The following is a 25908-nucleotide window of genomic DNA, read 5'->3' on the forward strand; positions in this document are numbered from 1 at the left end:
AGAATTTTACTTATGCTAAGATATGTTAAGGCACAGAAACAGAACTCTGAATATCCATTTTTTTATTTCCCTGCTCTGAACTACTTTTTAGGCAACATCACTAGACCTGGCTTCTAAGTTCAGATTTCGTTCAAAACTCACCCAAGGTATCAGGCCTTCCGGATCCCTTTCTTGATATTCCAGGCTGATATAAGCAACTCTCTATTTAAATATATTACCTTTTATAATAAACCTCTAGCAAAGCACATAATCACATCATATTGAAATTACCTTTTTACTGTCCATCTCCCCACTAACCTGAAGCTCCGAAAACAAACACAAGGATGGTCTCTTCCATGTATTTGTACCCCAGTACTTGGCACAGTGCTGAGTGACATGCAGCAGAGGTGCTCGGTAATAATACTGAACCACACTGCCGAGCTCTAGTTCCAACCAGATGCCTCTACGTGACTGAATTAGTAAATAGGAATGAGCTGACAACTTCAGTTTAAAGTTAATCAATTTCTGTTTTAAAAAAAAATGTCCTTTTAACACAGATGAGACTACATAACATTGTGAACTACGTTTGAAAGCCATCTATTACAGGATCATATGACTCAGTGAGCGCAACGAAGTTCAAAACTCATAGAGAGGGGCGCCTGGGTGGCTTAGTCGGTTGAGCGTCCGACTTTCGCTTGGGTCGTGATCTCGCGGTTCGTGGGTTCGAGCCCCGTGTCGGGCTCTGTGCTGACTGCCAGCTCGGAGCCTGGAGCCTGTTTCGGAGTCTGTGACTCCCTCTCTCTCTGACCCTCCCCTGCTCACGCTGTCTCTCTCTCTCCTAGAAATAAATATTTAAAAAAAAAAAAAACTCATAGAGAGACCAAGGTCTCAAATAAACATGCATCCTGGTCAGAATCGTTACCTCCAGGCTGCAGGACTCAGGGAAGGCAGGAGCCACTAGCCCCAGGGAGAGCAGGAAGGCAAGGACTACTGTACTCTTAGTGGTGATAGCCACAATTTTTCTGAAAAGTAGCCACAGGTTTTTGGTTCCTTAATAGCTAAGAATGAATCCACATCAGTTCCGGGTCCCGACAGACAGAAGATATAATTCGTCCCACTTAATGCACATGCTGACTCTTTTCACACAGTATCCTTTCCCTGCTTCTTTACCTGGCAAACTCCTTCAAACTAGTCCAAATGGCAGTACCTCTATGAGACTTCCCTCCACTTTCAGGAAAAGAACCTGCCACTTTCTTTTCTGTACACGTTGTATAAACTGCTACTAAAAGGACTCCTAAAGCTTTTTAAAAATAACATCTTAAAAATGAATTGTTTAGCAAAGCTGTAGTATCAATGATTAACAGTTATATACTGCTTATTAAGTTCCAAGTACTGTCTATATGCTTTATATATTATTTTAGCTTCCTAGTGCTTCCCTTATGAAAAAAAAAAAAGTACCACTAACTGGGTGGCTTTCAACAACAGAAATTTTTTCTCACAGTTCTAGAGGCTAGAGGTCCAGAATCAAGGTGTTAACAGGGCCATGCTCTCCCTGAAGACTCTAGGGGAGAAATCTGTTCCCAGCCTTTCTCTTAGCTTCTGGCATTGCTGGCAATCTTGGGTGATCCTTGGCTTATAAACGCATAACTCCACTCTCTGCCTTCATTCATGACATTGAGAAGTGAGTGGGCCTTTTCATACCAGAGATTATCTTTCAGGTCTTGGGAATTTTAGTAATTCCCTTACTTCAGTTTTCTCATTCTGGAACTCCTATTGGTCAGATTTTAGCCATTCTGGATTGGTCATCTAAGTAAAAAGACACATGTATTTTTTTTTCCTGCTACTTCATCTCTTTTCCCTTTTGTTCTGTCTTCTCATAGAGATTTCCTCAGCTTTGCTTTCAACCTTCTGATTTTTTTGGCATACCATATTTTTTATTTTTAAAACTTCTTTTTCATTCTCTTTGTTGTTTTAATGAAACTCTGTTCTTGTTTAATTCTTGTTTCATGAGTTGTATCTATTCTCTGAGAATATTAATGGCCTAAGTCTTCCATTGGGAAGAAATGGCTAACAGGCCATTTGTGTTTTGTTCTTGTGACCTTGGGTTTACCTTCTTCCAGCACTGTTGCCCTGAAAATTTGCTGGATCTCTCTCTCTCTCTGTCTCTCTCTCTCTCTCTCACACACACACACACACATACACACACACACACACACTCGAATTGTGGCAAGGAATGCCAGCTACATTAATAAGCAATGTAATTTCTGAAAAATTATGACCCTCGATGATAAATTACATCTGAAACCAAAGACTCTGAGTGGAGTATAAAAATCTATTGCAAAACACAGGCCTTAGCTGCCTGTGGTGGTGTCTCTTGAGAGGCCCTGGATGCCACGCCCATGTGCATTACAAGAAACAGTTCCTATCGTGTGTAAGACTTCCCTATGTTGTACCTCTGCAACTTCGTCCCTTACAATTGCCTGAACTTCTGTGGGGCTGGAAGCAGCATGGGGCGGGCTGTGAGGACTCCGGGGGAGGAGCTCTGTCCTGTATTATTCTACAAATCTAAGTGAACCTGATACCAGGTTATGACCTGTTGTATACTGTGAGTGTGAACATAAATTCAAATCTGAAACAATTATTAAAGCTCATGATAAGCACTCATTCCCTAAATTGGCTTTTAAAAAATTTTTTTAGTTTTGGTTTCTGCCTTTCAAGTTGGAAAATTTCAAACATCTGCAGATCCCTCGGCTGGCAGGTCATATTTAGGAATGAGGCAATAAAAATCTGGAAGCTATATCTGCAAGGACTGGGCATAGGGTGCAGCAGGGAGAGACACTCAGGCAGGCATAGTGACAGAGGCAGGGGATGAGGGTATCAGTCTCACCATTTGGTCAACTCTCACTTAATTTGTTTTCAAAACAGTGCCTCATTTCTGTACTGCTCTAAATCTTAAGTGTCTAAGTTCTTAGCCTTTATGATTCTTTTTCTCTAATGAATATGTCTCTGGTCTCCCGTGGGGAAGGCAGAGTCACCTGAATATGCAAGTGGTTAGGAGTATGGGGGTCTACTCTGTCCTGATACAGACTTTCACAAAGTCTCATTTTTAACCCTGTGGCTCACCAAGGCCTTCCATAACATGTGGTGTTCTTGAGGCTTTCCAAAGTTCCATGGAGAAAATCATCTTGCTTCTTGTATCAGTCAATATCCAGCCAGAAAATAGAAATCACCCCATTAATGTGAACAGGGTAAAACAGAATTAAATTAGCAAATGAAGAACGTAACTGTGACCTTTAGTCTGACGAAGCAGGAACAAAGAACCTGGGAATGGTCTCCCTTGCCCTCAAGACTGAGACTAGATCTTTCTTTTTGTAATGAAATGCTCATCGTGATAAATTGTAGCTGCCATCTGTCACCATACAAAGTTATTGCACTGTTACTGACTGTATTCTCTATGTTGTACTTTTCAGCACTCTGACTTATTTATTTCATAACCAGAAGTTTGTACCCCTTAATCCCCTTTACCTATTTTGCCCATCCCAGTTACACATTGTTCCTCCTCCACTCTGTCAACCACCAGTTTGTTCTCTGTATTTGTGAGTTTACTTCTGTTTTTTGTACCCAAGAGGGTACAGTCTGGAGCTGGCTTCTGCATGCTGATCTGCTGGCTTCCAAACACAGGGACCACACGGGAAACTCCTTTCTCTGGTTATGGGCTTGTGGCATCCCTCCAGAACCCTCTATCGATAAAGCCTAACATCAAGCCAATTAGCAAAAGAAAAATGTTTATAAGATCCAGCTCCAGCATAATAAAGCAGAGCAAAACAAGGTAGATACAGAACTGAAAGATGATGTGATTATTGACATGCCTCATGTCTGCACCTTTTGGAGAGAGGCATTTAGGCTTGACCTGACTCCATGTTTAAGTCATGTACCATTCTCCCAGTTCTCCAACTTCACAGGCTGACAAGCTATACATTGTTTCCTAGTTTCACCAAAGACACTATTTACATTTTTGGGTTCCATACTGCTTTGGGGTGATTAACAAAAGAATGAGTGAGAATTTCTTTTTTCTTTTTTTAAATGTTTATTTATTTTGAGAGAGAGAGAGAGAGAACACGTGCATAAGGAGGGTAGGGGCAGAGAAAGAGGAAGACAGAATCCCAAGCAGGCTCCACACTGTCAGTGCAGAGCCCAGGCTGGGGCAGGGAGGGGGGCTCAATCTCACAAACCGTGAGATCAAGACCTGAGCCAAAATCAAGAATCAGATGCTCAACTGAGCCACCCAGGTGCCCTCGGAGTGATAATTTTTTAACTCCTCTAAGGAATTCTCCCCACTTTTCTATAATTGCTCTATTTTAAAACTAACTTCCTCACCAAACTGTCACAGTTTCTACAGCAAAGACCATCTCTAACTCATCTTCCCTTCATCTCCTTCAGTGCCTCATTTTTATAAGCTTAATAAAGGTTGAATTAAATAAAATTTACATTCTTTAATTTTTTAAATAAAATTCACAGCTTATTTAAATCAGTTTTTTATGCTTATTCGTTTATTTTTGAGACAGAGAGAGAGAGAGAGAATGAATTCCAAGCAGGCTCCGTGCAGGCAACATGGAGCCCAACGCAGGTCTCAAACTCATGAAGCATGAGATCATGACCTGAGCCAAAATCAAGAGTCAGGTACCTGACAGACTGAGCCACCCAGGCGACCCTCAATCAATTTTATTGTCATATATATTGTCATATATAGTTATATATCATGCACCTGAATTCCAACAAGCCATCTTATATATCTATGCTGTTGATTAAAATGAGGAAAAAGCAAAAGCATTATAAGTGCATGAAAACTCATCTTTAGTCCTACTAGCAAAGCAAGTCACTCTCTATATAACATATTTATAATAAAAAGAAGCCTTTCATTTCATTATTTAACAAGCAGACAACCCTATTGTTTTAGATATTTGTGGCACTAAAATGTTTAATGGTTGTCTTCTAAAATATGCAGTATTTTGAAATGCTGATACTTACCAATTCAGGGATGTCTTTGACTTTCAGAGGAACTTGGATTAAACCCAAGTGAGTCCTGAAACTAAGAGAATCACCATTTTCATAATTTGGGTTGCGAAGATTAATTAACACCTTTAAAAACAAATCCAACAAAATTGGTTAGTTTCTTTACACAATGTTTATACCTATAAAATTGGCAATGATATTCTTGATGTATCACCACAAAACTAAAAACTATTTGCAGCTATGTATGTACTTTAATTACATCCTAAAATACTATAAAATAGTGTTGAAATGTTAAAATATCATAAACATGCCTTAAATTTAATGTTCCAAATGATGATCTACCATATAAAAGTCTAAAAGAATTTAGTTAGAATGAAATACATTTTGATGGTAATAAAAAATCAAAACTGCTTGAATATTTAACCAGGAAGGTGGCAGAAAAATCAAAACTGCTTGATTGTAATATTTGCCAAAAAAATTTTTGAGTCAACTCTAACCCTTTGAAAAACAGAGATTGACAAGATTTTTAGAAAAACAGTAGAATAATGCTGCAGAGTAGCATCTCTAAACCAAACCCACAAGGACAAAAAAAATTCAGAAGCCAAGCTAACAAAAAAAAAAACAACCAATTTATATAATTTCAAAATTAAGCAGGTAAAAAATGTCTTAGATATTTACATATCCTTTATGTAGGAATTGCACTTCTAGAAGTATGACTACAGAAATAATTAAGATGTTTGCAAAGATACTGCAGAAAGAATGTTAATAAAGTACTATTTATAACAAAAAATATGAAACAACAAAATATTCCAGTAGAGGGAATTACCTAAATAAATTATGGTTAATTCATATAATAAAATATAGTGTAATTTGCCCCAATTAATATAGGTAATATAAGTAATAACATGAAAAAATATCACAAGATATGAAGTTAAAAAATGTGTAGTAATGTAATGTTTATTGCTATGTGATGGCATTAAAAGTAATTTTTTTAAAGTTTTGTTCTTACGTATGTTTCCTTATTTTTCTAACAATAACATACATTTTAGGAAAGAATTATTATAATTTATAAAATATTTTTAAATTGAGACTCTTGAGAAAAAAAGCCATCAAGCATACAGTGCATGACATGCATGGAGCTAGAGAGTATTATGTTAAGCGAAATAAGTCAGTCAGAGAAATACAAATACCATGTGATTTCACTCTTCTATGGAATCTGGGAAACAAAACAAAAGAACAAAGGGAAAGAAGGAGAGGCAAGTCAAGAAACAGACTCTTAACTACAGAGAACAAACTGATGGTTACCAGAGAGGAGGCGGATGGGGGCAGGACTTAAGGAGAGCACTTGGCATGAGTACTGGGTTCTGTATGGAAGTGCAGTGTAATTAACATACAGTGTGACATTAGTTTCAGGTGTACAAAAACTATGCTTTTTATATGTTAATTAACTGAATTAACTGTAAGGTAATTAACTGAATTTAAATAAAAGACTTAAAAAAAATAAAAAGAACGCAGTGAAGGAGATTATGGTGAGAGAAACACTGGCATATCTGAGGAAGGGATTAATGAGCTGATAACTAATCACGGATAAAATGGAATGTACTAAAATGCCAAAACGGTTTCCTAAAATTGAAAGCACTAAATTAAGACTAAAAATATCAATGGTATTTGTTTTAAAAAAATAAAAATATAGCAGAGAGAGGAGGCAAGATTGCGAAGAAGTAGGGAGCTCTGTACATTCGCTTTCCCCCATCTCTCAAACAGAGGAGGCCCGAAGCCATAGGACACTGAACCGCAGGAGTCTGGGAGGAAAAGAGACAGAGTCCACTAAGAAGACAGCCTCGTCGGTGTGTGATTACAAACTGGGGAAGATAAAAACGAGCTGGGACCCGGAGACACTGAGGGGAGGGATCCCCCTTTGTGGAGAGAAGAGGGGAAGAGAAAGAGAGGCTGAAACTGCTCATAGAACTGTCCCTGGAGAAGAGAAAAACCTCCGCCAGGGACAGAGAAGGATCCTAACATCCCATCCTGATCCGCAGGGCATTCAGAGTGATCCTATTTCTAGCTGTGGCGCTGTCTTTGGGCTGGGTGCTCTGGTCCCAGGCGGCACCAGGAGAAACTGCTCCACTGCTCTCTACTGGCTCCATCCCTGGCTGGGAAGTCCCGGCTTGCAGGATTATATTTCGGGCGGTATCAAAAAGGCGGTATCATAAAAGCGCACGGACTAAGATCTGGAAGTGAGGCAGAGCTTGGGACATAGAACACAGCCCACTTTGGCTATGACTGCAGCACAGAAGATCGGACCCAAAAGAGTGATTTGCAACGCTTGGTTCGAGAAGGGGCTGGGGTGCCACCATTTTTCTCCCCACAACCACCAAGGCAGGGCCTCAGGGAGCGGAGTGGCCACTGGGACCACAGGGGAGGCGAGACGTGCCTACACCACACCACGCCCATCAGCGTTGGAGAGCTGGTTTTGTTTGCTTGTTTGTTTTACTGGAGCCCAGTGCAAGACCAATACGGATGCACTGCCATAGATTAATTTTAGATCAATTGTTTCTACTCAGATATATTTTCCCTTATCTCATTCGTATCCTTCCCCTCTGCTGGACTGGGCATTCTGGTCATTGGTTTGCGTAAACAGGCATATTTAATCCATTCTCTAGATGCATATTCTACACCTCCGTCATTACCTTCCTATCTCTCTCTCTGGAGTAATCAGACTATATAGTTTTTTTGGGTAACATTATCTTCATTTCTTTCTCCACACTTCCTATCATATTCTATTCTTTCTCTCTCTGAATTAAGCCTCTTAGTCTCTCTGCCTTGTCATTGTCCAATTTCACTTTCTCCCTACCCCTGTCATTTCTTTCTTTGTATATACTCTTCCATCAGCACTGCATACACCCTGCTCTTTATTTGTAGCTGGGAATTCAAGATTTATGCTTTTAGACCGTCCTGTCTTTTTTTTTCTTTTTCTTTTTCCCTTTTGGTTTCCTTGTTTGTTGGATTTGTCTCCCATTTGTGTGCCTTTGTTCCCTGTGTGTTTGTCTATTTGTCTTTTCAGGGCTACCTCAAGAAACAAGAAAAAGTACACATGGTGGAGAGTCCCAAATACCACTACAAGTAGCGAAAAAAATAACCAAAGTCTCAACAAGAGAGATCAAGAGACACCATTAAAAGAACACTTCCTATTCGGACAGGCCCTGGACAGTCAATGAGCCTTCTTTAACATAGCAGTACTCACAGGTGCACAGTGAATAACAAGCTTTTAAAACTGACAAGAGGCAGAAAGCTAGCCAAAATGACAAAACAGAAGAACTCTCCTCTAAAGAAATTCCAGGAAGAAGTAACAGCTAAAGAACTACTCAAAACAGATATAAGCAACATAACTGAACAAGCATTTAGAACAATAGTCAAAAAATTAATTGCTGGGCTTGAAAAAGGCATGGAAGACATCAGAGAAGCTATTGCTACAAAGGCTATGGAGCTTAAAAATAGTTGTGATGAATTAAAAAATGTTATAAATAAGGTACATAATAAAATGGAAGCGGGAAATGCACGAATTGAAGAGACAGAGAGGAGAATACGTGAATCAGAAGACACAATTATAGAAAAAGAGGAAGCCAAGAAAAAGAGAGATAAACCGATCTAGGAGCCTGAAAGGAGAGAATCCAAGAACTGAGTGACACAATCAGACAGAACAATATCTGTATCATAGGAATTCCAGAAAAGGAAGAGAGAGAGAAAGGCGCTAAAGGGGTACTTGAACAAAATTATAGCTGAGAACTTCCCCAATCTAGGGAAGGAAACAGACACTGAAATCCAAGAGGCACAGAGAACTCCCCTCAGATGAAACTTGAATCAATCTTCTGCACAACATACCATAGTGAAACTGACAAAATATAAGGACAAAGAGAGAATTCTGAAAGCAGCTAGGGATAAAAGGGCCCTAACATACAAAGGAAGACATACCAGGGTGGTTGCAGATCTATCTACTGAAACTTGGCAGCCCAGAAAGGAAGGCCAGGAAATCTTCAATGTGATGAACACAAAAAATATGCAGCCAAGAATCCTCTATCCAGCAAGCCTGTCATTCAGAATAGAAGGAGAGATAAAGGTCTTCCCAAATAAACAAAAATTGAAAGAATTCATCACCACTAAACCAGCCCTACAAGAAATCCTAAGAGGGACTCTATGAGGGAAATGTTGCAAGGAACACAAGGTACCAGAGACACCACTACAAGCATGAATCCTATGGAGAACATAGTGACTCTAAACCTGCATTTTTCAATAATAACACTGAATATAAATGGACTAAATGCTCCAATCAAAAAACATAGTGTAGCAGAATGGATAAAAAACCAAAACCCATCTATTTGCTGTCTACAAGAGACTCATTTTAGACCTAAAGACACCTTCAGATTGAAAGTAAGGGGATGGAGAAATGTCGATCATGCTACTGGAAGTCAAAAGAAAGCTGGAGTAGCCATACTTATATCAGACAAACTAGACTTTAAAGTAAAGGCAGTAACAAGGGATGAAGAAGGGTCTATCCATCAGGAAGAGCTAACAATTAAAAATGTCTACGCACCAAATTTGGAGGCACCCAAATACATAAAATAATTAGTCACAAATAGAAACAATCTTACGGATAAGAATGTGCTAATAGCAGCAGACTTTAATACTCCACTTACAGAAATGGATAGATCAACTAGACAGAAAATCACTAAAGAAACCGTGGACTTGAATGATACATTGGACCGGATGGATTTGACAGATATATTTAGAACTCTACATCCTGAGGCTATGGAATTCACTTTTTTCTCAAGTGTGCATGGCACATTCTCCAAGATAGATCACATACTGGGTCATAAAGCAGCCGTCAATAAATGTAAAAGAATTGAGATCATACCATGCACACTTTCAGATCATAATGCTATGAAATTTGAAATCAATCACAGGAAAAAGTCTGGAAAACCTCCAAAAACATGGAGGTTAAAGAACACCCTACTAAAGAACGAATGGGCCAATTCGGCAATTAGAGACGAAATTTAAAAATATATGGAAATAAATGAAAATGAAAATACAACAATCCAAACTCGTTGGGATGCAGCAAAGGCAGTCCTAAGAGGATAGTACATTGCACTCCAGGCCTATTTCTAGAAAAAGTGCAAATACAAAATCTAACAGCATACCTAACAGAGGAACAAGAACACCCAAACCCAGCAGAAATAGAGAAAGAATAAAAATCAGGGCAGAAATAAACGATATAGAATCCAAAAAACAGTTGAACAGATCAATGAAACCAAGAGTNAGAACGAATGGGCCAATTCGGCAATTAGAGACGAAATTTAAAAATATATGGAAATAAATGAAAATGAAAATACAACAATCCAAACTCGTTGGGATGCAGCAAAGGCAGTCCTAAGAGGATAGTACATTGCACTCCAGGCCTATTTCTAGAAAAAGTGCAAATACAAAATCTAACAGCATACCTAACAGAGGAACAAGAACACCCAAACCCAGCAGAAATAGAGAAAGAATAAAAATCAGGGCAGAAATAAACGATATAGAATCCAAAAAACAGTTGAACAGATCAATGAAACCAAGAGTTGATATTTTGAAAAAATAAACAAAATTGATACACTTCTAGCCAGGCTTCTCAAAAAAGAAAGAGAGAGCACCCAAATAAACAAAATCATGAATAAAAATGGATTTATTACAACCAATCCCTCAGAAACACAAGCAATGATCAGGGAATACTATGAAAAATTATATGCCAACAAACTGGACAACTTAGAAGAAATGGACAAATTCCTAAACACACACGCACTATCATAATTCACACGGGAAGATATAGAAAATCTGAACAGAACCACAACTAGCGAAATTGAATCATTTATCAAAAATCTCCCAACAAATAAGAGCCCTGGGCCAGATGGCTTCCCTGGGGAATTCTACCAGACATTTAAATCAGAGTTAATACCCATTCTTCTCAAGCTATTCCAAAAAATAGACATGGAAGGAAAACTTCCGGACTCATTCTATGAAGCCAGCATCACTTTGATTCCCAAACCAGACATAGACTCAGCAAAAAAGAGAACTCCAGGCCAATATCCTTGATGAATACATATGCAAAAATCCTCAACAAGATACTTGAAAATCAAATTCAACAGCATACATAAAGAATTATTCACCATGATCAAGTGGGATTCCTTCCTGGGTTACAGGGCTGGTTCAATATTCGCAAATCAATCAGTATAATACATCGCATTAACAAAAGAAAAGATAAAAACCATATGATCCTGTCGATAGATGCAGAAAAAGCATTTGACAAAATACAGCATCCCTTCTTTATAAAGACCCTCCAGAAAGTCAGGATAGAAAGAACTTACTTAAACATCATAAAAGCCATTTATGAGAAGCCCACAGCTAATATCATCCTCAATGGGGAAAAACTGAGAGCTTTCCCCCTGAAATCAGGAACACGACAGGGATGTCCATTCTAACCACTGTTGTTTAACATAGTGCTGGAAGTACTAGCATCAGCCATCAGACAAAAGGAAATGAAAGGCATCAGAATTGGCAAAGAAATCCAACTTTCACTTTTCGCAGACGACATGATACTCTACATAGAAAACCCAACAGACTCCACCAGAAGCCTACTAGAACTGATCCATGAATTCAGCAAAGTTGCAGGGCATAAAATCAATGTACAGAAATCGGTTTCATTTTTAAACACCAATAATGAAGCAAACACCAATAATGAAGAAAGAGAAATCAAGAAACTGATCCCATTCACAATTGCACAAAAAACCTTAAAATACCTAGGAATAAACCTAACCAGATATAAAATATCTGTATGATGAAAACTGTAGAAAACTTACGAAGGAAACTGAAGAAGACACAAAGAAATGGAAAGACTTTCCATTATCATGGATCAGAAGAATAAATATTGTTAAAATATCATCACTACCCAAAGCAATCTACACATTCAATGCAATCCCAATTGAAATTGCACCAGCATTCTTCTCAAAGCTAGAACAAACTATCCTAAAATTTTTATGGAACCACAAAAGACCGCGAATAGCCAAAGTAATATTGAAGAAGAAAACCAAAACGGGAGGCATCACAATCCCATACTTTAGCCTCTACTACAAAGCTGTAATCATCAAAGCTGTAATCATCAAGACAGTATGGTATTGACACAAAAACAGACACATAGACCAATGGAACAGAATTGAGAACTCAGAATTGGACCCAAACATGTATGGCCAACTAATCTTTGACAAAGCAAGAAAGAGTATCCAATGGAAAAAAGACAGCCTCTTTAACAGACGGTGCTGGGAGAACTGGACAGCAACATGCAAAAGAATGAAACTAGATCACTTTCTCACACCATACACAAAAATAAACTCAAAATGGATAAAGAACCTGAATGTGAGACAGGAAACCATCAAAAATCTAGAGGAGAAAGCAGGAAACAACCTCCTTGATCTCAACCGTAGCAATTTCTTACTTGACACATCCCCAAAGGCAAGAGAATCAAGAGCAAAAATGAACTACTGGGACCTCATCGAGATAAAAAGCTTCTGCACGGCAAAGGAAACAATCAATAAAACTAACAGGCAACTGAAAGAATGGGAAAAGATAGTTGCAAATGACATTGGATAAAGGGCTAGTATCCACAATCTATAACTCACCAAACCCCACACCCAAAAAAACAAATAATCCAGTGAAGAAATAGACAGAAGACTTGAACAGACACTTCTCCAATGAGGACATCCAGATGGCCAACAGACACATGAAACAATGCTCGGCATCACTCATCATCAGGGAAATACAAATCAAAACCACACTGAGATACCACCTCATGCCGGTCAGGGTGGCTAAAATGAACAAATCAGGAGACTCTAGATGCTGATGAGGATGTGGAGAAATGAGCACCCTCCTACACTGTTGGAGGGAATGTCAACTGGTGCAGCCTCTCTGGAAAGCTGTGGAAGTTCCTCAAAAAATTAACAATAGAATTCCCCTATGACCCAACAGTAGCACTGCTAGGAATTTACTCAAGGGACACAGGAGTGCTGATGATAGGGGCACATGTACCCCAATGTTCATAGCAGCACTTTCAACACTAGCCAAAACATGGAAAGAGCCTAAGTGTCCATCAACTGACAAATGGATCAAGAAGATGTGGTTTATCTATACAATGGAATACTACAAGGCAATGAAAAAGAATGAGATCTGGCCATTTGTAGCAACGTGGAGGGAACTCAAGAGTGTTATGCTGAGCAAAATAGTCAGGCAGAGAAAGACAGATATCTTATTTATTTTCACTTATAAGTGGATCAGGAGAAACTTAACAGAGGACCATGGGGGAGGAGAAGGGGAAAAATAGTTGGTGAGAGGGAGGGACGCAAACCACGAGAGACTGTTGAATACTAAGTACAAACTGAGGGCTGATGTGGGTGGGGAAAGGGGAAAGGGGTGATGAGCATGGAGGAGGGCACTTGGAATGAGCACTGGGTGTTATATGGAGAACAACTTGACAATAAACTATGAACAAAAAAAATGTATACATATGTAAGGTAAAAAATATATATATAGCAAAGAATCAACAGTGTTAAATGCAGTCTAATAGAGAACAACACAATTTTAGCTTAATTACACAAGTAATGTATTATACTACATGGAAACCTAACAAACATAGGCTAGAAAAGGCAAATTATGAATATGTGGGTCACAGAAACAGGAAATATTAGAAATGCAGAAGCTATACAGACAGAATTATAGAAAAATATTCTTTAGTTAAAGAATTTCAGCATGAATAATAAAAGAATCAATTCATCAACAGTCCTGAAAAATAGAATGTAATAACCATTAAGGAGAAAAAAATTAAAGATAATCATATAAAAATTACATGAAATTTTAGCCCTTTGGGGAGAAATCTTTAACAAGAGAAATAATGTCATCAGCATAAAGGCAGAGAAATAATGTCATCAGCATAAAGGCAGTTTCTGACCAAACTAACTTCTCTTTCGAATGGGAAGAAGACAGTTGACTCTTGAACAACACAGGTTTTCACTCAACTCAAATGCAGACTTTTTCAGTACAATACTGGAAATGTATTTTCTCCTTTTTCTTATGCCTTTCTTAATGTTTTCTTTTCTCTAGCACACTTTTTGTAAGAATACAGTATATAATGCATACTAGCATACAAAATATGTGTTGACTGTTATCAATAAGACTTCCAGTCAACAGTAGTACTTAGCTACTTAAGTTTTGGGGGAGTCAAAAGTTATTTGTTGATTCTCAATCATGCAGGGGGTCAAAGCCCTTGTGTTGTTCATGCATCACCCATAAGTTTTATGCCTGCAAACTAGTTTCAAAGACAGCAGTTCAGAAAAGAAATAAAAGTAAAATATGAAAAATTCATTCATCTATTCATTCATTCAAAACCTATTTCTTGAGCAACTATGTGCTAAGCACTATTCTATCTGTTAGAGATAGAGCAATTAACCTGCAGCTGGTTTGTGGTAGCTCCATGCTTACCCCAGGGGCACCTGGAGGTCTGGTGGTCACCCTTGGCCAAGGTGGGATGAAATATACTAACTAGTCATTTACAATATGCGACTTAATATCCCAGGGAGGCAGTCCATATCACCATATCAGTCTATTTGCATTGTTTATTGAAAACATACAGATTGCTAGCTTCTCCTGACTTACCAGTGGGGTATAGAAGACCCCTGGAAACCTTGTGCCTTGACTCCCAAGACCAATGTATCTCACTTGTATCTTAGTGGTTCCTAATCCAAAAACAAAGCTCATCCTTTGCAACTGAGAAAGGGCCCTGGGAGCTGAGCCTAGAAGTTTGGAACCCTTCGTATTTGTAGGTGCTTTCTTTCTCTTGCTGAAAGAAAGCCTTCTGTTGTTGTATCCTGTGAAATTTTGTGAATCTTTTCAATGATCTGACTCTGTAATTGTTGCAACAGTGCACAAAACAGAATAAGAAGCTCCTGCTCTTGTGAACTCTCCTTGTAAAAGGAGAAGGTAGGCAATAAGGAAAACAGAAAAAGAGTATGTTATATAATGCTAAATGCTATAAAGAAAAACAAAGTAGGAAAAGGCTAAAATGAGTTTCAAGCAGGGGGGCAGGGGAAGGCTTTGCTGAGAAAGTGACATTTAAGCAAAGACATGAGAGTGAGGGACCGTGCAGACAAGTATCTGGGGAAGAGCACTGTAGGCAGAGAAGAGGAGCAGCAACGGCCCTCAGAGGGCAGGAAGCCAGGGGAAAGCAAGGAGGCTAACGTAACTGGAGTAGAACTAATCAGGGAAAAGTAATAGGAGATGAAGTCAGAGAAGGAAGGGGTATCAGATCAAGATCAAATGGCATGTTCTGCACCACTGTCATGACTTTGGCTTTTCCGTAGAATGAGACGGGAAGCCGCTGGATACCAGAGATGGCTTATTTGGAATGGAACTTAAATGGTTTCCTCTGGAAACTGCACTGAGAACAAATTCTAGGTGGGCAAGGGTTGAGCAGGAACCAGTTAGGAGCATGGAGGTAGGAGTGGTTGGATTCTGGATACATTTTGAAGGTAAAGTGACAGGATTTGCTGATTATGTATAAGGTACAAGAGAAAGAGTGGAATCAAAGATGAGTCAGTTAAAATAATTAGTGAGCTCTAACCCACTTAATGTTCGATATGCTTTCTCAAACTTAATTAAGCTCATCACCTTCACCAACAGACCTGTTCCTTCTCCTGTATTCTCTATCTCAAGGACACCGTACCTCTGCCAGTCACCCAATCTAGACACTTAAAGATCATCCTTATTTTTTCTTTTTCTCATACTCCCCAAATCTAATCAGTTCCCAAAACCTCCTATAAATCTCTTGCAAATCTGTTGAATTCTATCCTTTTCCAATGCTGTTATTTTAGCTCAGAACTTGTTCATGTCTTGGCTAAGCTACTAGAAGAGGAAGGACTAAAACAGGAAAAGATTCACTGAGCTAGGCAGCAGGCTACCTGATTTACAAGCTACCTGATTTACAGTTACTATTTTTTAATCAAAATTTTCCTAATTGATTTACTTGCCTCTAATCTTTCCACATTCCAATGTATTTTCCAAAAGCAATTTCCAAACACAAATCTGATCATGTCATTCCACTGCTTCCACAGCTCTAAGGCTTTGTACATAGTGATTCCTCCTCCTGGAGACATTCTCATATCATTTCTTCCACTTTTTCCCCCTCATTAATATACCTGTATTGATCCAATACCACCTACCTCTAGAAAATCCTTGGGTGCATAAACAGGTCTGAAAAGGCTTAAGTCTGTAATAAAGATAGATTAGAACAAAATTTCAGTTAATACAATAGAAGAATCTTTATTAATTACAAATGTTAATGATTCTGTCACATGTTGCTGTTCAGCTAGATTAATTCAGACACTCGCAGAATATCAATAATTCGTCATACACTCTATTAACTCTTGGGAACACAAAAATGAAAAGGCAGTCCCTTCCCTTGACAGCCTAGATGACATATTCTAGAAGAAATTGTCTCTCTCATAAAATTACAATAAGTTTATAACTGAATTGAAAAAACAATGTCAGTATAACAAAGTTCTATACGAGAATTTTCAAAGTACATGAAACATAATACATTCTTAGCGAATTCCTCTAGTTGTATTAAACTGTTCTCCCTTTCGAATTTCTATAACACACTGCTTTCTCTATTAACATACTTATTTCTTGTCCAGTTCCCCATGCTTATTTTTAAAGAGGAGTGGTGAGGGATTATGTACATATCTACCAATACAATTATATACATCTGTTGATCACAGTAAATGAAATACAGCTGTCACCCATTATATGTTTATAAAACTGATTGACTCTATTTTAACCATTAAAATGAACCAAAATAAATTCTCAAAAATGTTTTTAGAAGGGTCAAAACTTTACCATTTAACCTATCTTTAACATCTCAATGTAATTAAAGCTTGAAAAATATTTACCTTAATTATGAGTCTAAGAATCCATTGAATGATTTAATCTACTCTTTTATAAAAATGTTTCCAAATGCTGTTTTAAAAAGGATAATTGATTTAAATACTCTCAAAATAATGTAAAACATTGGCCAAAGTTAGGAATTGAAAAAAAAATTTTTTTAATGTTTATTTGAGAGAGAGGGAAAGAGAGAAAGAATGCTAAGCAAGCTCCATGCTGTCAGCACAGAGCCCAATGTGGGGCTTGAACTCACGAACTGTAAGATCATGATCTGAGCCAAAATCAAGAGGTGGATGCTTAACCAACTGAGCCACTCAGGTGCCCCAAAGGTAGGGATTTTTAAACTGCACAGTAGAAGCTTAAGAAAACAAAGTAGATGACAGTAATTAGTGGGAAAGGAAAACTGCTATCTTTCCAAAAGAATTGCTAATATTGTTGTTTTGGATCCTAAACTAAGAAGGCAATTTCTGTCCTACTACCATATTTTGGAAAAAGTTGTCCATATACCTGGTTCATCAGTTCCCATTTCATTCCATTTATTGAGAAGTTCTTTCTGTTCTCCAACTGGCCTCTAAAAAAGGTAATTTTAAAATTGGTTTCATTTTGTGAAGCTTAGCAATGCAGCTGAAAAATAAGAATCAATAACTTATCTAAAAGTTTGAATAAGCTACCATAACATAAGAAAAAATAATTTCACTATACATGGTGAACTTGTTTTGGAATTATTCTTAAACTATTGTTATTTAACTATTATATCTAGTCTCGATGGCTCAGTTAGAATATGGTGCTAAAGAGTCCAAGAAAAGAAGATAAATGATCTCTATAGGCCAGTAAAGTTCACAAAGAAAAACTGCTCCTCAGCCACATACTACATCTCTTACCCCATCCAGCAATCTCAGAAATGCATCGCAAGGGGGACTGGCCAAGAGAGTGTGACTGTGAGTCAGTAGCATCATCTTCCTATATGAAAGACAGTATATTACACAATACTACATATTTAGACAGTTTTCCATATAAATTTATCCTTTTTTAAAAAATACCATCCTTCTGGTGCCTTCAGTGACTTGTCCTTGGAGATTATCTAAAGTTCGTCCACTATATATACTGTCCAGTAGCAAGGAATAAATAGCAGACAGGGAGGATAAAGTGAAGAGAGACTTGTTCTCTCCTACTTGTGAGCAGCCAAAAAGAATCCAGAGCATTCCTCCCTTTTTATCTCCCCCCTCAAAGCCCACGGTGACAGACAAATGTTGAGAATTAGATCTTTCAGATCTAATGCTATTATTAAAACCAAACGGTTCTGCAGAAAGATGAAAACTCATCTTTCTATTCCCCACATTAACACTGAAAGATGGTACCACATTGGCTATTCTGAGAGGATGATATGCCTGAACACCATCTCTTATTCAAAAAAATATGGCTATTGTGCTAATTAGCCAAAAATAAGGGGACCAAAGGTAATTAAGATTTTTAAAGTGCGTTTATAACACATATAACCTTCACAGCCAAATCTCTAAATAATCTGTAATGTAGACTATGTATTGTAATTTTATTTATTCTCAAGAGATGTTCATCACAAAAAGTATTAGAGCATATTTAATAGAAATCTTTATACAATATACCTATGGAATTGGCCTTTTACAGATTTTTGTTTCAAAACAAACTGATAAACTGTTAAAAAAAAAAAGAAGATAAATCTGCCTAACAATTACAACTTCGTGGTACTTCTAGCACTTGATTCACAATAAAATACTTAAATATTAAAAGTACCTTTAAAAAAATAAAAATAAAAGTACCTTTCGTGCTAGTGGGATACTCAGTTCAGTGCACATACTATTTAAACTCTTCAAAATTCTTTTCTCCCAACTTCCCTGAAATATAAAGAACAACTCATTATTGTTTCTGGTTAACAATACCAAAACTAATTTTTTAAAAATTAAATATATTTTGAGTTACATAGAAGTGGTAAGGTTGGTTGAGATTGGTTATCTTCATTCATTAGTTCACTCAACAAATGTTGATTACTGCCTACTATGTGCCAGATACTATCCTTAGTGCTGTGAATTCAGCCATAAACAGAAAGTCTCAGTTCTCATAGAACTGACGTTCTAGGGAGAGATGTAGATGAAGACAGATTGAAAAAAATAAAAAGAAGAAATCAACAAGTCATATGGTGATGAACATTGTAAGAAAAAATAGCAGATAATTAAAAGATAAACTACATTTAAGCATTTTGTAAATGTTTGATGCTCAGAAATCACATTAACCTAGTAAAAATAAAACTTTACAGAAATTATTATACTGTAATTTTTCCTAGCATGACATTTCAGTCCTAAATACTTCAGCATGAATTTTCTAATAAGAACTTCACCTATGTAAACACAATACCACTATCACACCTAAAAAAATTAACAATAATATTTTATATCATAGAACACTCAGTCCACATTCAACCTTTTCCAGTTGTCCCCCAAATATCTTTTACAGTTTTTAAAATTCAGAATCCATTAAAAATGCATGCATTACATTACATTCGGTTGTTATGTCTCTTTCCACATAGCTGAATCTAGAGTCTCTTTGTCCTGATATTGACATTTTTGAGGACTCCATGCCAGTTATCTTTTAGAATGTGTTATGATATGGATTTGTCTTATTATTTTTTCAGAGCACTGATTACCTTCTCTATCCCCTAGATCTCTTGTAAACTTGAAATAAGAAGTTCTTTTTAATAGTCATAAATTGATTATCCACACATATCATATTTTAGTAAATTATTCTTTTTAACACCAAGGTAAAATGTCAACATTTTTTGGTCTTTTTACTAAAATATGCCTTTAGGCCACTACTAAAACCAAAATAAAATAGTACCTAAGCTCCAAAATTTAGACCAAGAGGGGAGAAGAGAACTATATAGTACATCATTAATAATGAACAGTTATATCCAGTCAATAAAACTAGAATAATAATAGTTCCTTTATGTGGTTGTTATAAAAATTAAAGATGTAAAGTGCTGAGAACAGTGACATAATAATGAAAATAATCATTCAATGATTGATAGCTTTACTATAGCCTTCATTGTTCATAGCTTCCTCTTTAACACACATTTAAATAAATTACCCTCTTCATCTGGAGTATACTCTCCATGCTTACTCCCATCCCCAACATACCTTATCTGAATAAATCTTATTCACCTTTCATATCTTCACCTTTATTAAGCCTTCTCTTCCTGGTCCTCACCCCAGATGGTATCAGGTGCCTGCGCTTATAGTTTCTCTTGGCCCCTTCCTTCACCCATCACAGCACATAATTACACTTTGTCTAGCACAGAATGGACACTCGAAGATTAAACTGACTTCTACTCTAAGTAATATTGCAAGCATTTAAAAAATTTTTGATATAATGGCCTAAGCAATGAATGAACAAAAAGTATTCATTTATAGGAGAAATACAGAACCGTGTGAAATGTATAAGCCTTAGTCCACTAAATATATAGAAACAGATTTTTAGGAATAAAAGAATACTCTTCATAAATTCTATAAATACAAAACTAATTCCATTTACTGGTTTATTTTTAATTATCTTTTTTAAAATAGTTTATTGTCAAGTTGTTTTCCATATAACACCCAGTGCTCATCCCCACAAGTGCCCTCCTCCATGCCCATCACCCCCCTTCCTCTCTCCCAGATCCTCCCTCAGCCCTGTTTGTTCTCAGCATTCAAGAGTCTCTCATGGTTTGCCTCCCTCCCTCTCCCCCACTATTTTTCCCCTTCTTCTCTCGCATTGTCCTCCATTAACTTCCTCCTAATCCACCTATAAGTGCAAACATATGGTATTTATCCTTCTCTGCCTGACTTACTTCACTCAGCATAACACCCTCTAGTTCCATCCATGTTGCTACACATGGCCAGATTTCATTCTTTCTCATTGCCATGTAGTATTCCATTGTATAAACCACATCTTCTTGATCCATCTTTTTTTATTGTAAATATTTCTTTTAGATCCAAGGCTTAAGATACATCTGAGTACCTTATTCATGATCAAATATTAATTATAACAATATAACTCACTTCCACCCCTAACATCCTTATCTTAATTTATCCAAATACATATTACTGAACTTTCAAGTCTCAGCTTAAAATACTATTTCCTCTAATAAGCCTTCTGTCACTTGCTTCACCCTCCACCCCAGACTATGAGGGAAGAAGGTATGAGAAAGCTTATTTAAAAAAATAAAAGCAATTTTAATTCAATCATTACTATAAACATAAAATTTTCATAAAGATTAAAAATCCAATCCCTGGATTTGTATAATTTATCCTATTATATAAAGAACCAAATTGCTATTATTGAATTGTGATTCCAAATATTTTCATTTTAAACCATGCATAAAAAGGGCTCTTGAATTGATTAAAAGACAATAATTCTCAGAAATGAAAACAAAAAGCTGGGGTGCCTGGGTGGCTTAGTCAGTTAAGCACCTGACTTCATTTCAGCTCAGATCATGATCTCATAGTCCATGGTTTCCAGCCCCATGCTGGGCTCCGTGGGGACAGTCTGGAGCCTGCCTGGAATTCTCTCTCCCTCTTTCTCTGCCCCTCCCCTGCTCACTCACTCTGTCTTTCTCAAAAATGCACACTTAAAAATATTTTTTTTTGTAAAAAACAGCTCATTCAGATATTTTCTATAAAGCACATTTTTAAATGATTAATCATAGTTCTCCTAAATGCATATCCCATGCTACCAAGTATTTCAATTCACCAACTTGAAACTGAATGTAATTAGATGTAACACACAGATATAATATAGAGAGAAAATAGTTACCAAAAAAAAAAAATTACACAGAAAAGAGATCAGACATAAGAAAGCATTCTGAAAGAAAAGAGTCTGGAAACTGAGCTACAAAATTTACATGTTACTTTATTAGTCCTATGAGATATGTATCATGAATGAGGAAACTTTCAAAAAGAACACATGAAAGTAGAATGAAAAAGCATATTAAGAATTGAAGCAATGTTGAGCAAACCTTTATTCAATTATTATTTCTATGTGCTCCACAATTGAAGCAAGAACTTAGAAATAATCCAGAAGAGAAGAAATAGAACGACTAAAAATTGAGAATAGGAAAGAGGAAAAGGATATTAAATTCAGAAAAATTGGGAATTTTGTGGCTAGTACAGGGGGACATGGGCTGAAAATTCAAATAGTGAAAAGATATTGATTCAACAAACATTTACTGAGCACCTATTAACACGTCATTAAAAATGAATCAAACGAAATCCCTGTCCCCAAGAACCACATCACTTTTGTGGTGGGGGTGAGGGAAGAGAAAACAGATACACAAGTAACATGAGATAGGTTCAAAAAGTTCACAAGGGCTCTTATCAGCCCATACACATAAAGAACATAAAAGAATAAGCTAGGAGACAGGAAGTGAGGTGTGTTGAAACTTCTAGCTGTTAATAGAGTACATACCACTTCCTTTAAAAGCTTAAAAATATTGAAAGAAAAGTAACTCCAGCGGTTTGCTATGTCTTACCCTCCCTCGTTCCGTAACGATGACACAATGACAAGGATGGCCAGGCTTTTCCGGGGTACGCCTTGCAAGAACTTCAGATGATCAGAAAAGTTATCTCCATAGAAATCTTGGGTAGTCAAAGAAGTCATTTCTATAGACATCAGAGAGAGGAATAGAATTTCCTGACAATGAGGGGAAATCCAAAGTGAAGCAAGTGGCCTCTCACAAGCTGGGTCACCGTCTAGGTTCCCTGCAGAACTCTAATCTTATTTCAGGGTATTCATTCATTCCTTTGTCTACTTGCTTCCTCACTGACTGACATGTATTGAGTGCTTTCTACGTGCCAAGCACAAGACTATAACCAGTGAGTAAATGTTATAAGGAGACCATGATCACTTAATACAAGAAACAGACTTTCCAACAAGTAGAAAGGCTTAACCAAAATGGCTTAAGTTAGTGAAATTGTGACTTCCTTGTCTTCAGAAGTACTCAAGCAAAAGGAAATGAGCTCCAGAGGTTGGATGAGATAAACCTGAAGGGTCCACTTCAACTCCAGTTTTATAGATACTTAACTTTTCTCAGGCTCTATCTGCAGCGGTGACTAAATAAGCCCTAAGTCTCAAAAATAAATGCTCAAAAAAAGCAGTTATTCCTGTGCTATTATTTAAATAAAAATGTCAACATATCTTCAGCACACACAGAGAAAGTAAAAGTGGCAAATAAACTATTAAGAAATGACAGTGCACTAATATAAGATACAAAGAAAATAATGGTTTCTACCCAAAGACTCAGAAAATAAATAAAGCTTTAAAATGTTATTTAAAAGAAAAATGAATGGGCTTTTACATTTAAAATGTTTAATAGGAAGGCATTACCTTTTACCCAAACCCATATCCTCTCCAAATGAAATTACTGTTGCCCTCACATCAGTTTCCCTAATAATGGTATTAAGTCAAAGGATTTCAAGAGTTTTATAAATAAGGTAGTTTTTAAGCCATGAGAAGAAAAATTAACACAAGAATCACACTGTATTGAAATCACTAATTGGGTATTACTGATTGCTTTGCTACTTTTTTATAACAATGAAAGTAAATAAGAAGTGTTTAAAAGCCATCTAACGTAACATGTAAAAAACTACAAAATTATAAAATTAAAAAATTACTTCCTTCAGTCTGAAAAAATAAAGCAAAATAGTTATAACCCAGCTTTCTAATGGAAAAAGATTTTAGTAATTCTCTGATTATAAAAGTAACACATTTATTCAAGAAGATTTGGGGAAAAAAACAATATGTAAAGAATAGAATAATAAATAAGCATCCAGAAATTTCCATCAGCCAAAAATAACTATTATTAATATTTTGTTCTCTTCTTTCATTTTTTCTACCCATTTATGTGTACAACTGAGAGATTTAATTAGTGGAATTATATTGTTTTATATTTTGGTTTATCTCCTTAAGATAATATCATATGCTTTCGTATTTCATTATATTCTTTTAAAAATAACATTGCTGATGCCTGTAGAACACTGTCTTTTGGAGATACTCTGCTACATATATGCAAACTTTATTGGTATTCATTTAGAGTCTTTTAAATTTTTTAATATTATCACAAACATAAATTTCTGTGTTTCCCTGATTCCTCCCTTTGGATAAGATCCTAGAAGTGGAATTAGTAAGGAAAATAGGGAACATTTTCTATTTTTTTATTCAATTCTTTCATCATTAAAAAAAATAGATATGTATCTGCTGAGCATCTGCCACGAGGCAGGCACTATGCCAGATGTTGAAGACGCAGTAGGGAAAAGAGAGACCCTGATCCTGCTTCACGGAGACTGCAGAAGCTAGATGATAATACAGACAACCCAAGCACTGTGACAGGAAGTATAGGGTGCCTCCTGTGTGGAGGAGCAGAGACACAGAAAACATACCTGGGAATCTGAGATTTCGGGTGTAGAAAGCCTTCCTAAAGAAACTATCACGTAACCTGATGCCTGCAAACGTGCAGAAGTTAGCCAGAAATCCGTGGGATCGGTGGGGAAGCAGTTTCATGAAGAAGCAATGGCCTGTGCAACAGTTCTGCCAGAACAACTGAAGCAGGTCAAGTAGGATTAGAGAGAGAAGGGAGTGGCAGGATGGTGAGGAGCAGCGTGAGGGGGCAAGAGGTAAGCCTTGAATGGTAAAAAGAAGCAAGATATTTACAGTCTTGTAAGCAAATATAAGAAGTTGCAGTTGTATCCTAAAAGTCTGGGAAGTTTTAAGAAACGGAGTGATAATACACAGGGCAGAAAGACCAGTTAGGAAGAGGATGAGAACTGAAGTCAGATAAAACTAACAGAATTCTCATTTTCTGTTTAGGTCCCTGGACTGACAGAGAACTGGGTAAGTTCAACGCACAGCATGTCTTGAGGTTGAGCATTTCTGGACTGGAGAGAGAAATCGGCTGAATATCATCAGGTAGTACAGATTCTAGAGCCAGACTAGCCAGACTAGCCAGGTTGAAATCCTAACTCTTCCACCTACTAGTTTTGTGAAGTTAAACCTATCTAAGATCATAAGAGTAACATGCCTCATAGGCTTGTCATGAATATTAAAAGAATAAATAGTTGTAAAGCACTAGAACGGTACCTGGCACATAATTAGAGCTGTGTGCTCAGTAGTATTATTTCACACCAAAAAATTCATATATTTAATTACCCATTATATATCAGTTTCTTCAAACACTGCTTCTTCTCTAAAAGGTATAGCAAAATAGTTCCCAAATTATTTTACACAGAAATAGGATTTTGTGATCACATAAATTTGAATAACACTGGATTAAGTAAAATTATAAAGTTTCTTTATTGCAGAACATCTCTGAGCCTTTAATATCCCAAAATAAATTGTGTGCAACAAAATTAAGGTAGTATTAAATTCAAACCCAAAGTATAAGATAAACATCCATGAGCTCATAGTGATATAAATAAATAACTGGGGGAAGGAGAGAGAACTCTTCTATGCAGAAAGACTCCAAATAATTTCTGTAGAGACTCCTACCTCAAGGAGGTGGAATATAACTGTCTCTCCTTATCTATGAACCATAAATAGTGATTTCCTTCCAAAGAGTACAGCACACAAGGGGGCAGGGGTAAAGAGTGACTTTACAGTGGGGCAACCTCACAAACACTGCCTAAGCCAAGCAATCAAGGTCCACATCAACACTGATAAACCATGCTGACAGTATATACACTGATATGATGTGATGAATGTAAATGGCACTTTCCATCTTTGGTCTTCCTCCAAAAAACCCACAGCCCCAGTCTAATTATGAGAAAAACATTAGACAAATTCCAAGAGAGGGATAGTCTACAAAATACCTGACTAGTACTTCTCAAAACTGTCAAGGTTGGGGCA

At 37.0% G+C, this 25908-nt stretch overlaps 1 protein-coding gene across 4 annotated transcripts in view; it reads right to left on the reverse strand.

Annotated features, from left to right (window-relative positions):
• The window catches only part of TBC1D19 (TBC1 domain family member 19), a 152404-nt gene that overhangs the window by 88706 nt on the left and 37790 nt on the right, over nt 1-25908 (reverse strand). For 2 of the 4 annotated variants that reach the window (XM_077776582.1, XM_077776584.1), the window contains 5 exons: nt 18801-18875; nt 17512-17575; nt 16284-16330; nt 5008-5118; nt 298-450 (listed from right to left, as the gene is read on the reverse strand). In XM_077776582.1, the coding sequence (XP_077632708.1) occupies nt 298-450; nt 5008-5118; nt 16284-16330; nt 17512-17575; nt 18801-18875 (450 nt within the window). The remainder of the gene's footprint in view (nt 1-297; nt 451-5007; nt 5119-16283; nt 16331-17511; nt 17576-18800; nt 18876-25908) is intronic. The other 2 variants (XM_077776583.1, XM_077776585.1) reach the window with 1 other exon arrangement.

This window comes from Crocuta crocuta, unplaced genomic scaffold, assembly GCF_008692635.1.
Source record: "Crocuta crocuta isolate KB4526 unplaced genomic scaffold, BGI_CrCroc_1.0 scaffold57, whole genome shotgun sequence".
NCBI lineage: Eukaryota > Metazoa > Chordata > Mammalia > Carnivora > Hyaenidae > Crocuta > Crocuta crocuta.